The sequence below is a fragment of the Bos indicus x Bos taurus genome, chromosome 9 (genome assembly GCF_003369695.1).
Source record: "Bos indicus x Bos taurus breed Angus x Brahman F1 hybrid chromosome 9, Bos_hybrid_MaternalHap_v2.0, whole genome shotgun sequence".
NCBI classification, from domain to species: Eukaryota; Metazoa; Chordata; class Mammalia; order Artiodactyla; family Bovidae; genus Bos; species Bos indicus x Bos taurus.
The window spans coordinates 42,270,034-42,286,386 of NC_040084.1; the positions used below are offsets into that span (position 1 = coordinate 42,270,034).

Consider the following 16,353-nt stretch of genomic DNA (forward strand, 5'->3'; position numbering starts at 1 on the left):
AAGCAGAACCAGTTATTTTTAAATCTTGGTTTAAATGATGATAGTTTTCAACATATGTGTATTACTTAAGGAGACTTAAATAGTTCCTTTGTAGAGGGAGGGAAATCTTAGCTTTAATGTTATGAAACTAAAAGGCAAAATTAGTGTTTACCAGAGTAGTTTCATATTTGCTATGTATTCCTTGCTATTGCTTCTCTTTTTAGATTAAACTTATGAGGTACCAAGGCAGATATATTTGGCTTTCCAGTTTCTTCTCTTTTGGGCTTTGGTCAACACATTGTGGGTATCTGAACCTCAATTTCAAGGGGAAAAAACCTAACTTTGTGATGTTTTCTTCAGTAATTAGTAAAGATATTTACTTAAATTGAACTTCAGATTATTGGATATTTAAGTAAGAATTAAATAATACTGGTAAAAATATAAATAAGGTCAGGAGCCATCAAAACTTTTTTGCTACTTGACCCTGAAGCATTCTTTCAAAATTAAGCAGTCATTATCTGTTACTTTAATTTCTGGAAGTTGCTTCCAAAATGACTTTTAAGGTATGCTTAAAGAAAAAACACAGGACACTAATTATTGAAGCCACATGTAAGGAAAATGCATGTCTTTTCAGAGAAACCAAACATGCTTTTAAAAAACTGGACCCAGAGCATGATGTAATCTGTTATGTTTCTTCCTTTGGTCTCGCTCTCAGGAAATCAGGATGGTTTTTATTGGTTGTGGTAGTTTTCATCAGTTTGGGAATTCTCTCGTCAACCTCTGCTTGTCCCTTTATGCATTGGCTCAGAGGGCCAGATGCCGCACATAGAGCAGTCTAACATGGGGTGTAGTGCATTTTAGGTATTTTGTTCCCTTTCTCTTCTAACCTTGTTTGCTTTAAAAATTTTACTTTAGTGGTTTTCAGTTTCTCTTTTATCTTTGTTTTTTGAGCTTTGTAGCCTTTTGGGAAAGTTGGCAAAACAAGATGTGGAGTTACTAAGTTTGTGTGGAAATAAAATATAATTTAAAATGTTCTTTAGCATATTGAGGGTATTAGCAAACTTTGGCTTTGAGTCACAAGTTCCTATTTTAAATTATTTTCATTATTCAGTCAATAAGTAGTTACTGTGTGCTGTGTATGTGTCAGATATTATACTAGGTGCTGATATACTGTGAGTAACAAAATACTGGCGAGTAAACAAATGATAATAGTTTAGTAAGGGTTGTAAAGGAGGATTGGGGTGCCATGAAAGAACAGAGGTAGGGCTCTTAACTGGCTTGAGACAGTGAAGGCATTCTTGAGTAAGTGAGGGGTCCTAGTTGAGAGCTGAGACGTGGGCAAGAGTTAGTGGTAACAGCCGAGAGCTGCCATGAGTTGTTTGTTTATCATCTGTGAAGCGCCTTTTAGATGCTTTACATACCTTTGTTGTTGTTCCTAAGTCAGGTCCGGCTCTTTGCAATCCCACCGACTGCAGCACGCCAGCACACCAGGCTTCCCTGTCCTTCACTATCTCCTGGAGTTTGCTCAAACGCATGTCCATTGAGTCAGTGATGCCATCCAACCATCTCATTCTCTGTTGCCCCCTTCTCCTCCTGCCCTCAATCTTTCCCAGCAACAGGGTCTTTTCCAGTGAATCAGCTCTTTGCATCAGGTAGCCAAAGTACTGAAACTTCAGCTTCAGCAGCAGTCCTTCCAATTCAGGGTTGATTTCTTTTAGGATTGACTGGTTTGATCTCCTTGCTGTCCAAAGGACGCTCAAGAGTCTTCTCCAGCACCACAATTTGAAAGCCTCAGTTCTTTGGCACTCAGCCTTCTTTATCGTCCAACTTTCATATCCATACATGACTACTGGAAAAACCATAGCTTTCCTTCCAAGGAGCAAGCGTCTTTTAATTTCATGGCTGCAGTTGCTGTCTGCAGTGATTTTGGAGCCCAAGAAAATAAAATATGCCACTGCTTCCACTTTTTTTCCCCCTCTATTTGTCATAAAATAATGGAACCAGATGCCATGAGTTAGTTGTTTGATGTTGAATTTTAAGCCAGCATTTTCACCTCTCCTCTTTCACCTTCATCAAGAGGCTCTTTAATTCCTCTTCGCTTTTTCGCCATTAGAGTGATATCATCTGCATATCTGAGGTTTTTTATATTTCTCCTGGCTATCTTGATTCCAACTTGTGCTTCATCCAGTCCGGCATTTCACATGATGTACTCTGGTGGCTCATATGGTAAAGCATCTGCCCGCAATGTGGGACCCTGGTTTGATCCCTGGGATGGGAAGATCCCCTGGAGAAGGAAATGGCAACCCACTCCAGTACTCTTGCCTAGAAAATTCCATGGATGGAGGAGCCTGGTGGTCTACAGTGCATGGAGTCGCAAAGAGTCAGACATGACTGAGTAACTTCACTTCACTTTACTCACTTTACTCTGCATTTAAGTTAAATAAGGAGGATGACAATATACAGACTTGACATACTCCTTTTTTGACATACTCCAATTTTGAACCAGTCTGTTGTTTCATGTTTGGTTCTGTTGCTTCTTGGCCTGTATCTAGGTTTCTCAGGAGGCTAGTAAGGTGGTCTAGTAATTCCCATCTCTTTAAGAAATTTCCACAGTTTGTTGTGATCCATACAGTCAAAGGCTTTTAGCTTAGTCAGTGAAGCATAAGCAGATGTTTTTCTGGAATTCCCTTGCTTTCTCTGTGATCCAACAAAAGTTGGCAGTTTGATCTCTGGTTTCTCTGCCTTTTCTAAATCCAGCTTGTACATCTGGAAGTTCTTGGTTCACATACTATTGAAGCCTAGCTTGAAGGATTTTGAGCATTACCTTGCTATCATGTGAACGGAGCACAGTTGTGCAGTAGTTTGAACATTCTTTGGCATTGTCGTTCTTTGGGATTGAAATGAAAATTGACCTTTTCCAGTCCTGTGGCCTTTGTTGAGTTTTCCAAATTTACTGACATATTGAGTGCAGCACTTTAACAGCATCATCTTTTAGTATGTTAAAAAGCTCAGCTGGAATTCCATCACCTCCACTAGCTTTGTTTGTAGTAATGCTTCCTAAGGCCCACTTGACTTTACATTCCAGGATGTCTGGCTCTAGGTGAGTGACCACACCATCATGGTTATCCAGGTCATTAAGACCTTTTTTGTACAGTTCTGTGTATTCTTGCCGCCTCTTCTGCTTCTGTTAGGTCCTTGCTGTTTCTTTGTTTTATTGTGCCCATCTTTGCATGAAGTGTTCCTTTGGTATCTCCAATTTTCTTGAAGAGATTTTTAGTCTTTCCCATTCTATTGTTTTCCTCTATTTTTTGCATTGTTCACTTAAGAAGGCTTTCTTATCTCTTGCTATTCTCTGGAACTCTGCATTCAATTGGGTGTATCTTTCCGTTTCTTCTTTATATACCTGCTGCTGCTGCTGCTGCTGCTAAATCGCTTCACTCGTGTCCGACTCTGTGCGACCCCAGAGATGGCAGCCCACCAGGCTTCCCTGTCCCTGGGATTCTCCATGCAAGAACACTGGAGTGGCTTGCCATTTCCTTCTCCAATGCATGGAAATGAAAAGTGAAAGTGAAGTCGCTCAGTCGTGTCGGACTCTAGCTACCCCATGGACTGCAGCCTACCAGGCTCCTCTGTCCATGGGATTTTCCAGGCAAGAGTACTGAAGTGGGGTGCTAATCTTATTTAATTCTCGGACCCACTCTAGAAATTGGAAACTGAGCTAAACAACTTGCCAAGATCTCTTAGGTAATAAGGGGTAAAACTGGGATTTGACTTTTTGTTCCAGAGCCTATCACTGGATAGGAAGGTAAAACTGGAAGTATTCTAGGTATTCTTTGTCTTTGGGCATGTGGAAAGCAGCTTCCAGTATTATGCCCTTTAATAAGGTTTAGAACGTGGATTTGGCCAGGTAGAACAAAATTTGTGTCTGAGTGCCATTTGTGTTTGTTACTCTGAGGTTAGTTAGAACTGAGCATAAAATCCTGTCCACATGCTCAAGGAGTTTGCAGTGAGCCAGAGGGTCATGGTTTATGTTTCTTTGTGACTGTAATCATGGTCTTCCTGTTGATTATCTTGACAGCGGTTATTGATTGGGTAGATAATTTGAGTTGAGTCTTGAAGGATAAGTACAGTTTGGATATGTAGAAATGAAGAATGGGAATTTTAGGTAGAAAGACCCAGGAGAGCAAAAGCATGATGGTGGAAAAACTTAGGGAACTTTGGGAGGTGGCGATTTATTTTGTTTGAAAAACTAGGATGATAAAAGTAAAGAGGTAGGTAGGAATTGGGCCTGAGAAACTCAGTCCAGATAAACATGTTTTAAGCTATGTTTCTATCAAGAGAGCTTAAATGCATGAAATGTTTTCTTTTTGTGTTTGAAAACAGATCACTTCGGTTTGTTTGACTAGGATTCCTATGATTCATTTATGTCTTTGTTTAACAGTTCCTATCTAATATAACAGATTGTGATACAAAACATATAAAAAATAAAAATTATTCCATTTCATCACTTAAAGATAAACACCATTAAGATGATTTACCTTCTATATTTTTATTTATAATAAACTTTATTTACAAAAAATAGGATTACATTGTACATACAGCTTTGAAATCTGTTTTTCTATTTTAACACTACAAAGTAGAGAATCTTCCACAGCAAGTATTTTTAGTGTCTAGATAGCATTTCTCTATAGATATACTGTTACTGATCTGTTCAGTACTCTACTGATGGACATTTATATGTGTTTTCAGGTATTAATTATATCTGTTACCACCCTTATACTTTATAAACTTAGTTTTAGTTTATTTGCTTCTTAATTTCTTGAAGTGGAGTAGATTGATAGTTTAAAAGATATATAGTTCTTTAGGGCTTTTGATAACCTTATTGCCAGATATTCCGTCAGAGTGTACATTGTATGAGAGTTCCTTTTTTCCTTAGCTTCTCCAACACTGGTAATATCAATTTTTAAAATGTTTTTATTAAATAGAACATACTGAAGTAGAAAGAAATGATTTTTATGTCTTTTTTTTTTTAACCTGTAGTGCACATCTTTCTATCATGCTCAGTTGCATCTGACTCTTTGTGACCCTTTTGACTGTAGCCTGGCAGGCTCTTCTGTCCATGGGGTTTTTCAGGCAAGAATGCTGGAGTGGCTTGCCATTTCCTCCTCCAGGGGATCTTCCCAACCCAGGGATGGAACCTGAGTCTCCAGTGTCTCCTGAATTGCAGGCGAATTCTTTACACATTGAACCATCTGGAAAGCCCACATGTCTTTCTGTATTTGTTAGCTAAAAATGTTCCATTTTGTGGCTTTATCTTGGTTTATTTAATTAGTCTCCTATGAATGATTTAATTAGTTCCCAATAAATGGACATTAAGTTTGTTTCCAAATTTTTACTGTTATGGTAAACAGGACTACTTAAGGCCACTTATCTTTGCGCAATTGACCAATTATTTTTTGTAGTTTACCTTACTAGAAGTGTAATTGCGAGGTCAAGAGCAGTTCTTTTTTACATTAAATGGTTAACTGAATAGTAAGTATAATATATTTGATCTAATTTAATGCATCCAGTAAATGAGAGTTGAATTAACTTCTTGCTTAAATTCTGCAAATAGGAACTGAGAGAATATTACATGCCAGGCACTGCTAGATTCTAGAGAATTCAAAGGGGCATAAAGACACTGTCATTATTATATCTTACAACCCAGTGATTACAGAATTTAAGTCAATAACACTAATTTAAGTCAGTGAGACTACTTTAGATTATTCTATGCCTTGGTCTTGCCAAAATGTCTTTAGAATCTAAAGTAAACCCAAAGAGTTGTATTTACTTATATTTCACTTATCTTTTTTCTCAACAGGAAAATAGTTCTTCTTGCAGGATGGGCATTGTTCTTATTCCTTGCATACAAAGTTTCCAAAACAGACCGAGAATATCAAGAATACAATCCTTATGAAGTATTAAATTTAGATCCCGTAAGTAGTATTTTTATATAATGTACATTAGTTTAATGATCTCTTGAAAATACTGTAGGCCCACAGCCTAAAAGAAAGTGAGTTGTGCCTAAAGAAATCAGACTCCGATCAGTTAAAAAGATACCTAATCTGTTTTTATTCTAATGCATATATATATATATGTTTTTGAAGCTACAGAGGTCAATTACCATCCTATTAAGAGTTGGTTTGTAATTGCTAAAATGTAAAAAATATTTGGAGGTGAGAAGTTAGTATATTTTTAAAAGACGTTTCTAAGATTGGTTTAATGCAAAGTTAGAACCAGGAGGTTTATTTATGTTAGTTGGATAGGACCCTGTTGACACTAAGGCAGTATGTTAAGTCTTTATGTCTTGTAAAGAACTGGTAGCTTTGTCATAGAAATTGAGATTAACCTGGAATGTATCTGTTAGGTGACTTTCTTCTTTTTTTTTTTTTAACATTTTTTAAAAATTAATTTTTATTGGAGTATAGTCGCTTTACAGTGTTGTGTGTTAGGTGACTTTCTTAATTGAACTTGATTGATGGATCTAAGTAGAAAATTAGTCTTTTAAATTTATCTGTGGCAAGTTAGAACTGAAATGTATGCTAGAGATCATCTAGCATTTTCTTCTGATGGAGGAAATGAGGCCTGGAAAATCTGTGTTTTGTCTGGTGTCCCATAACTTCCTAGTAAACAAGCTGAACCTAGTGCTCTTTCCATTTCTCCCCCATACTGCTCTCTTTTATTTCTTGTCTCTGCTCAGTAGATGGCTTGATCCAGAGATTCACATAATGCAAAGTAAGGAGTGTATTTATCTTCTGGTTTTCTGCTTTGTAGAAGAAAAGTTTGCATACCATCTGAATTTTCTTATTGTGATGATTATGGTCATCAAGAGAGCTATTTTAAGTTTTAAAGGTTTGGGGACAATTTAATGCCATAAAAAAAATCAATGTGAAAAATTGATGAATAGAAATTGAATCTAATTAGGAAACAACTAAGGTAAACTAAGTTACTTAATATTAAAATGTTGTCAAACAGATGAAACCAAATAGTCTTCAGATTATTTCTTAGAAAAGAGGTTAACCTTTGATTTTTTTTTTCAGCCAGACTTAATTAACTTGATCATTCTTTGATATTTAAAATTCTCTGTCATTTTATTTTATTTAAATGGCATTCATATATTATCAATCTCAAATCATCTATGTGCATGGCATATAGTTAGATGCTCAGTAAAATAAAATATATCGAATAGCATAAATATTTTTACTTAAAAATATGTGAGTGAAATTTATAGGACAAGATATATAGGATGAAAACTTCATTTTCTATAAATATTGAGTAGTTCAATATTTTAAGTTCAGAATGGGATGGATTATGTTTTACAGTAGCCTGCTTATTTTTACTAAAAGAAAGTCTTTTCTTTTAGGGGGCAACTGTAGCAGAGATTAAGAAACAGTATCGTTTGCTGTCTCTTAAATATCATCCAGATAAAGGAGGTGATGAAGTTATGTTCATGAGAATAGCAAAAGCTTATGCAGCGTAAGTATTTTAGGACTTGTTATACATTTTTAAGTTTTCTATTGGAATAAAATAGTAATCAGTAAAATAATTGTCATATACTTTTTTCAAGTGTTGACCTCATATGTTGAGTCTTCTATGGAACTTCCTGATAACCCTGCAGGGGTAATTTAGCTAAACCTTAATTTTAAGTAGCTCACGGTAGTGCTTTTGCCATGTGAGTTGATTAAGTAGTAAGTGATATGTTAATTGAGCTATTTTCAAAGCATACTGATTAGAAGAGGATATACTAACACTTTGCTTTCATTTCTAGGCTTTTTATTAGGCTAGATCTAGTTCTTTTAAATGAGACAAGCATACAAGCATTATAGCTTGTTTCATTTAAACTATTTAAAGGTGAGTTTAATTTTTGGAAAACAGGATAGAGGATATAAAATTTAGTTATTTCTTGGGTGTTAATATTGCAGGAGATAAAAAGGTAGCTGGATTCTTCACGAATTATGATAGGTATATCCCACACAACCCTTACGTTGAATTAAAGAGTAAAATACAGACAAGATGTTATCTGTTTTTGAGGAAAACTCAGTAATGTACAATTTTGTAAGCTAACTTAAAAAATATAAGTAATAGAATATGCAGATATAATAGCAGGCTGTGAAAGTGGAATATGAATGACAAAAGTTTGGGAAATACTGTCTTATGCATTTTTGTGCCTAATAGAAGTATATTGACCGTGTCTCCTTTCTCCCTACAGCCTCCTCCCCCACCCCCTCCATTGGGTGTTTTCTGTGTGAATATGCTTCTGTAATAAAGCAGTACTTGCAGGAGCTTCTGAAGTGTGCTCTACATTTTCTTTTCTGTACAGCAGATGTTCTCCAGATTGTTCTTTCAGTTGGTGTGTTCTTTCCCCCTTTTTTCAGTGTCTCCTTCATGTATTTACCCTTGGTGCACAAGTATCACAATATAATGCCTTAGTTGCTGTCTTCAGGTAATTGAAGAACTGGAGATTTCCAGATGTCAGATAGCCAAGATTAATTAGCGTTTTTAATTTTAGTGTTTTTGGTACAGTTACTTTTCCCCCCTTAGTTTTCAGGTATTGTAACATTTTCAAGGTCATGATTTTCTTCTCAGGTTACTGGAAATCTGGCTTTATTATGTATGGTCACTATTCTAAAAAGTACTGAAGAATAATATATGGCTTTTGGTTTTAACTTAGTTGCATGATCATGATGTAGAGTGTTTTGTATGTAAAGGGTCTAAAATAGTTGATGGTCTATCAGGCAGATGAAGAAGTAAAATGATTACAGGACCCAGAACTCGAGTTGTTGTAACTTGTACAAGTATAACTAGATTAGTTAAAAGGGCACATTTTACTGAATATGTATGTAATAGGTTTGAGTCATTGAATTGAAGCTGCTGTCCTAAGATACGTATTTCAAGCAACTTGTGGAATGCAGTTATAGACTTTGATCTACAAAGTTTTTCAGAATTTGCCTTGGTTATTTAAGCTACTTTCTCTTCCCTTATTTGCTCATTATAATAAATAAGTGGGTCATTTCTATTTCTTCGGGCCAGATTGTTACTTGAAGGAGGTATGGTTATTTTTGAAGAGTTAGGCCAACTTATGAATTCTCTGATTCATTTTTCTGGATACAGTTGGGATTTTGCTTTTGGGTGTAGAACCTGTGTTTAAACTATTTTTTAACACATGGGCAGCATGAGATAACATCCTTAAAACTATTTTAATTTTTATAGCCTATGTTTGCACATATTCTTACGTATGAATACGTAACTTAGCTGTGTATAGCCAACTCAGGCCACTCATATACAATTTAGTGAAGGCATTCTCTGGATTAGGATTTAAAATCTGAGGTCCCTGAAACAGTATACAGAATTTATGTGTATTTGTAAATGTGCATTTTTTTTCCAGGACAAGAGGGGCATAGATTTCACTAGATTTAGATTCCTAATAGGATTTATGGTATAACCTCCCACCCTCAAAGTCAAGGAATATAATCATGTTTAGGAAACTTGACTCTCCTTGAATTAAAAAAAAAATTACATTAGTACCAGTGGTGTTGTGTGAGCTTATTATATATAAATTATACTGAAGTCACACAGCTTCTAAGTTCTTTAAGTCTTAGAAATGGTATTATACTGAAGCACTAACAAGAAGTGAAAAATCAGTTGCTTTCTTAAACTGACTTAAAAAAAATTGATAATTCCTTTGACTATACAGACTGGTTATACAACAGTTGTACACAGATTGGTTTAATGAATGAATTAATGAAATTTTAATCAGATGTGTGTGCAGGTTGAAAAATCAAATGCTTCTTTGATGTGAGCTGTGCTTTATTTTGCTAATCTGAGGGCATTGAATAGAGAACAGAACAGTTTATGTTCCTGCCATCATTAGAAAGGCAGAAAGGAATGAGATAATTATTTTGGGAAAAAGAATCTGATTAGGAGACAGAAAATTTAAAGAAATAATAGCTAAAGCTCTTGATGAAGTGGACAATTATACAGGGAAACCAAGGCAAACGTTTTTGAGAAATATCCCTTCCTTAGCAGAAAAGAATCTTAGCACCACTCCTTATTAACTTGCAGTCTAATAATGCCTTTCCTCGGCTCTTGTATTTTACTGTGGCCTTAGGTCAAATAGTGTAAGTGAAGTTACAGTTGAATAAGGACTAAAGATGTCAAGGTGCTTGTTTTCATAAGTGACCAAATTGATAAGTGTAAAAATATTTTCAAATCATTGAAAAATTTTGCAATTTTATTAAGGTATTTCTGCATTCTTTGTCTCAACTTGGAGCTTTATTAAATAGAAAATACATTGTATCCTAGGTACATATGCCCTGGGAAATAAATTTATGGCTAAAATTCAGTTCAGCTCAGTCATGTCTGACTTCCTGCGACCCATGGACTGCAGCATGTCAGACTTCCCTGTCCATTACCAACTCCCAGAACCTACTCAAACTCATGTCCATCCCGTCAATGATGCCATCCAACCATCTAATCCTCTGTCGTCCTTTTCTCCTCCTGCCTGCAATCTTTCCCAGCATCAGGGTCTTTTCCAATGAGTTGGTTCTTCACATCAGGTGGCCAAAGTATTGGAGTTTCAGCTTCAGCCCTTCCAATGAATAGTCAGGACTGATTTCCTTTAGGATTGACTGGCTGGATCTCCTTGCAGTCCAAGGGACTCTGAAGAGTCTTACTAACACCACAGTTTAAAAGCATCAATTCTTCGGTGCTCAGCTTTCTTTATAGTCCAACTCTCACATCCATACATGACTACTGGAAAAACCATAGCTTTGACTAGACAGACCTTCATTGGTAAAGTAATATCACTGCTTTTTAATATGCTGTCTAGGTTTGGCATAGCTTTTCTTCCAAGGAGCAAGTGTCTTTTAATTTCATGGCTGCAGTCACCATCTGCAGTGATTTTGGAGCCCCCCAAAATAAAGTCTGTCATTGTTTCCATTGTTTGCCCATCTATTTGCCATGGAGTGATGGGACCAGATGCCATGATCTTAGTTTTCTGAATGTTGAGTTTTAAGCCAACTTTTTGACTCTCCTCTTTCACTTTCATCAAGAGGCTCTTTAATTCTTCTTTGGTTTCTCCCATAAGGGTGGTGTCATTTGCATGTCTAAGGTTATTGATATTTCTCCCAGCAGTCTTGATTCCAGCTTGTACTTCATCCAGCCCAGCGTTTCTCATGATGTACTCTGCATAGAAGTTTATAAATAAGCAGGGTAACAATATACAGTCTTGACATACTCCTTTCCCAATTTGGAACCAGTCTGTTGTTCCATGTCTGGTTCTAACTGTTGCTTCTTGTCCTGCATACGATTTCTCAGGAGAAAGATCAGGTGGTCTGGTATTCCCATCTCTAAGAATTTCCCACAGTTTATTGTGATCCACACAGTCAAAGGCTTTGGCATAGTCAAGAAAGCAAAAGTAGATGTTTTTCTGGAACTTGATGATCCAGAATGTTGGCAGTTTTGTCTCTGGTTCCTCTGCCTTTTCTAAATCCAGCTTGAACATCTGGGAAGTTCATGGTTCACATGCTGTTGAACCCTGGCTTGGAGAATTTTGAACATTACTTTGCTAGCATGTGAGATGAGTGCGATTGTGCAGTGGTTTGAGCATTCTTTGGCATTGCCTTTCTTTGGGATTGGAATGAATACTGACCTTTTCCAGTCTGGTGGCCACTGCTGAGTTTTCCAAATTTGCTGGCATATTGAGTGTAGCACTTTAACAGAATCATCTTTCAGGATTTGAAATAGCTCAACTGGAATTCCATCACCTCCACTAGCTTTGTTCATAGTGATGCTTCCTAAGGCCCACTTGACCTTGCATTCCAGGATGTCTGGCTCTAGGTCAGTGATCACACCAACGTGGTTATCTGGGTCCTGAAGCTCTTGTCTGTATAGTTCTGTGTACTCTTGCCACCTCTTCTTAATATCTTCTGCTTCTGTTAGGTCCATACCATTTCTGTCCTTTATCGAGCCCATCTTTGCATGAAATGTTCCCTTGATATCTTTAATTTTCTTGAAGAGATCTCTAGTTTTTCCCATTGTTGTTTTCCTCTATTTCTTTGCATTGATCACTGAGCAAGGCTTTCTTATCTCTCCTTACTATTCTTTGGAATTCTGCATTCAAATGGGTATATCTTTCTTTTTCTCCTTTGCCTTTAGCTTCTCTTCGTTTTTCAGCTATTTGTAAGGCCTCCTCAGGCCTTACATGCAAAAATGCCTTTTTGCATTTCTTTTTCTTGGGGATGGTCTTGATCACTGCCTCCTGGACACTGTCATGATCCTCTGTCAATAGTTCTTCAGGCACTCTGTCTATCAGATCTAATCCCTTGAGTCTTTTTGTCACTTCCACTGTATAATTGTAAGGGATTTGATTTAGGTTATACCTGAATGGTCTGGTGGTTTTCCCTACGTTCTTCAATTTAAGTCTGAATTTTGCAATGAGGAATTCATGATCTGAGTGACAGTCAGCTTCCGGTCTGTTTTTGCTGACTGTATAGGGCTTCTCCATCTTTGGCTAAAATTAGGTTTGAACATAAACATAATCTTTTGCCAGTAGGTCTGTAAGAATGTCTTCCTTATTATGTTCTGAAGGAAAGAGTTCTTTTAATGTTTTTATTTTTTTTTAAAAACATCTATGCCAGGACCTGGAATAAAGCTACTCTTAACCCCGTGCCTTGAACCATTGCCCAGGTCATATATGTTTACATATTTTTTAAAAAAATCACTGTCCCTCATATTGCCTGAGTTGGGAAGCTGTTGCTTTAGCAAGTATTTGCCTAGTCTTCCTGGAAGTTGGCTTAGGAGAAAACTGTGATCTCAGCACAGTACAAATGACCTTTACCACAGCAGTGGAATTTTATAGGTGTTATTTTTTTCTTTGAGAATGTGGTGCAAGTTTTGGAGGGATTATTATTAATCATGTATTAAGTTTATATTTAAAATATAGGTATATGTCATTATTAAAAGCATGCCCATTGAAAAAATTTTGGAAAATAAGTGAGTGTATAAGATTGAAAAAAGTCACGTCTAATTTCCCCTGCCTCCTTAGAAAATGTAATAGCCTTTAAAGTTTGATCTTCTGTCTTGAACTGGCTAAACTTGAGAACTCTTGGGCCAACTAAGAATTTGTATCCGGGTTCATTAATTAGCATTTTTTGTTAATGCTGAATTCCTTCCTTACCTGTCCCTATTTTTTTTCAGATTTCAGAGGGTTTTTCTTGATTCTCTGAAATTATTTCTTTTAAGAAATGAGTTGGTTGGTTAATGGAGTTTGTGTAGTTGAGTACTTACTTTTCAGATGTGGTTTTCTAATTTTGCACCTTTGTTCTTTTTATGCTAGTTTAACTGATGAAGAATCCCGGAAAAATTGGGAAGAATTTGGAAATCCAGATGGGCCTCAAGGTGTGGTAAATGATGATTAAAAAAATACTGGGGTTAAGGTATTGCGTATATTATGAAAATGTTAGATTTAAAAGAACGTTTTGATTTTCTTAGTTTGTGAATAGAAAAATTACAACCACGCAGAGTTAAATGGATACGTAAATTGAGCTTCCTTTACTTAATTTTTCTAGAGATTAGTTGGAAAGATAGGTCTTTGATTTGATGAGAAGAGTAGTCAGTTTCATTATTCATCATTTCCAGTTCAGTTCAGTCGCTCAGTCGTGTCCGACTCTGCGACCCCATGAATTGCAGCACGCCAGGCCTCCCTGTCCATCACCAACTCCTGGAGTTCACTCAGACTCACGTCCATCAAGTCGGTAATGCCATCCAGCCATCTCATCCTCTGGTGTCCCCTTCTCCTCCTGCCCCCAATCCCTCCCAGCATCAGAGTCTTTTCCAGTGAGTCAACTCTTCGCATGAGGTGGCCAAAGTACTGGAGTTTCAGCTTTAGCATCATTCATTTCCAGTTAGTGGTCGATAAAAACAGGATGAAAACTCTGTTTTTTCTTTACTGACTAAACATTTTCCCATATATTCATAGTGTTTACATAAACTCAGGACATGTAAATGGATTTAAGTGTTCTGAGAAGAAGGAATTCATGTACTTTGATTTTTTTTTTTTTTTTTTTCTTTTGGGAAAATTTGAAGTTTCAGATGATAAACCATATCACATCAACTTTTGTGTATGAGACACACATAGTAAGATAAAGTTTTTTGGAAGTGACAGGGGAGGTAGAATTTCGGGATATAAATAAATGAAGCTGGAAGTTCAGACTCTTCAAAAATACTCTTCCTGTTTTAGCCACAAGCTTTGGAATTGCCCTCCCAGCTTGGATCGTTGACCAGAAAAATTCAATATTGGTGAGTACACTTAATAAGACACATGATAATGTGTTAGATATATCTTGGTAATGTAAAGATAACATTACAAAGAAAATTCCAGTATAGTGTTTCTAATTTAACTGTGTATTATGGAAACTTCTTACGTAATGGAGAAAAGAATTGGTTCTTATTATTACATTGAGGTTTGGGGGACTGTACTCTAGTGTAGTTTTAGAACCTTCAAATTGTGATTTGTTTTGGAGGTAGTTTCAGATTGGGTCCTACCCTTGGTTTAGGGAACTACTGTTTCTTATGGTGTTGACATTTATCCCTAAGTAGTACTCAAAATTTAAATTACCCTGTATTCTGCATTTATCCAAGCTAAATTAATTTTAATGTGTCCTAACATAATGTACCATATTCTATATGGTACTTTAAGGGGCAGCAGGATGATCAGACTTCAATTAGTGATGAGAGGCTGCAGCTCTTAAAACGTCAGAGATTATCTTAACCTATTGTTTAGGAATTCGCTACTTCTCCTTTCTTGAAAATAATTATCTAGGGGCTGTCTTTAAAGCAATAAAAACCAGTCTGTCATTTGTAACATTTGTTACAATCCTTATAGTCTGTCATTTGTTTTGAAAATGGCTAGTGTCATTTTATGGCTATTTATTTACATGTTTTCTTCCAGGGTATATAGTTGTTGTATATAAGCATGTTGAGGGAATACTAGAGAAGAGAAAGATTGTTAGCTACCAGATTTGGGATTGAGTAGTAGGACAAAAATCCTACCAATGGAAATTACCTGCAAACAGCATTATATGTTCTGTTTGATATTGAGGCAAGGAAACCAGGTTCTATCATTTATTTCTGAGGCACTAACTACTTGCTAAGATGTGGATGACTCTTGAACCACAGGGGCTTGAACTGTGTAAAGTGAAAGTGAAAGTCGCTCAGTCGTATCTGACTCTTTGCGACCCCATGGACTACACATCCATGGAATTCTCCTGGCCAGAATACTGGAGTGGGTAGCCTTTCCCTTCTCCAGGGGATCTTCCCAACCCAGGGATCAAACCCAGGTCTCCTGCATTGCAGGCTGATTCTTTACCACTGAGCCACCAGAACTGTGTAGGTCCACTTATATATGATTTTTTTCCCCAATAAATATGGACTACAGTACTCCACAATCCATGGTTGAATCCATGGATGCAGAGCCACAATATGGAAGGCCAGCTCTAAAGTTATATGTGGATTTTCCACTGCAAGGAGGTTGGTCCCCCAGCCCTTACATTACTCAAAGTCAACTGAAGTTGGCTCTCCCTATCAGCGTGTTTCACATCCTTGGATACTCTTTTACCACCAATTTATATAAAGGACTTGAGCATCCCTGAATTTTGGTATCCTTGGGGGTTTGGAAACCAGTTCCCCTCAGATACCAAGGGATGACTGTATATGCTGCAGATTCCCTATCTGCAAAAAGAAAACAATAATGGTACCTTCCTCATAGAGTTTGAAAGTAAGGATTAAATGAAATACATAAGATGTGCTTTTAATAGTGCCTCTATGTAAGCCTCAAAAAAGTGTTCATGGATGTTGTAATTTACCTCATGAAGGAATAAATGGTCTTCTTTTTCTCCTTTTCAATTCAAGGTTTTACTTGTATATGGCTTGGCATTCATGGTTATCCTTCCAGTTGTTGTGGTAAGTTCCAGCTCTTTTTATTAACATTTTTTAGGGAAGAGAGTGGATGGCATGATTTGGGGTCTCCTTATAAGATCGTAATTTGTATTAGAATATAATCCATAATCCATTAATCCTTGAGTTTTAAGAATTTCATATTCAACTATCCTTTAAGGTCTTCTAAAGGTGACATCACTTTAGTATGTTAAAATGTGTCTCCTCATGATTCAAAAGTTACACACACATGAGATAATACAGATATATTTAGAATTTAAAATGAAAGTCTTCTGTCACCACGTCCCCCAATTCCATTTCTCTGTTGGAGATAATCGCTGCTAAGTTTGTTGATTTCCTTTTCAGATCTTTTTCTATGCATTAAATGTATATACATGTTTT

At 36.5% G+C, this 16,353-nt stretch overlaps 1 protein-coding gene across 1 annotated transcript in view; it reads left to right on the forward strand.

Annotated features, from left to right (window-relative positions):
• Nucleotides 1–16,353, forward strand: part of SEC63 (SEC63 homolog, protein translocation regulator) — a 69,727-nt gene that overhangs the window by 20,578 nt on the left and 32,796 nt on the right. Inside the window, exons 3-7 of the mRNA XM_027551278.1 lie at nt 5,840–5,954; nt 7,382–7,494; nt 13,355–13,416; nt 14,258–14,316; nt 15,928–15,978. Of these exons, the coding sequence (XP_027407079.1) occupies nt 5,840–5,954; nt 7,382–7,494; nt 13,355–13,416; nt 14,258–14,316; nt 15,928–15,978 (400 nt within the window). The remainder of the gene's footprint in view (nt 1–5,839; nt 5,955–7,381; nt 7,495–13,354; nt 13,417–14,257; nt 14,317–15,927; nt 15,979–16,353) is intronic.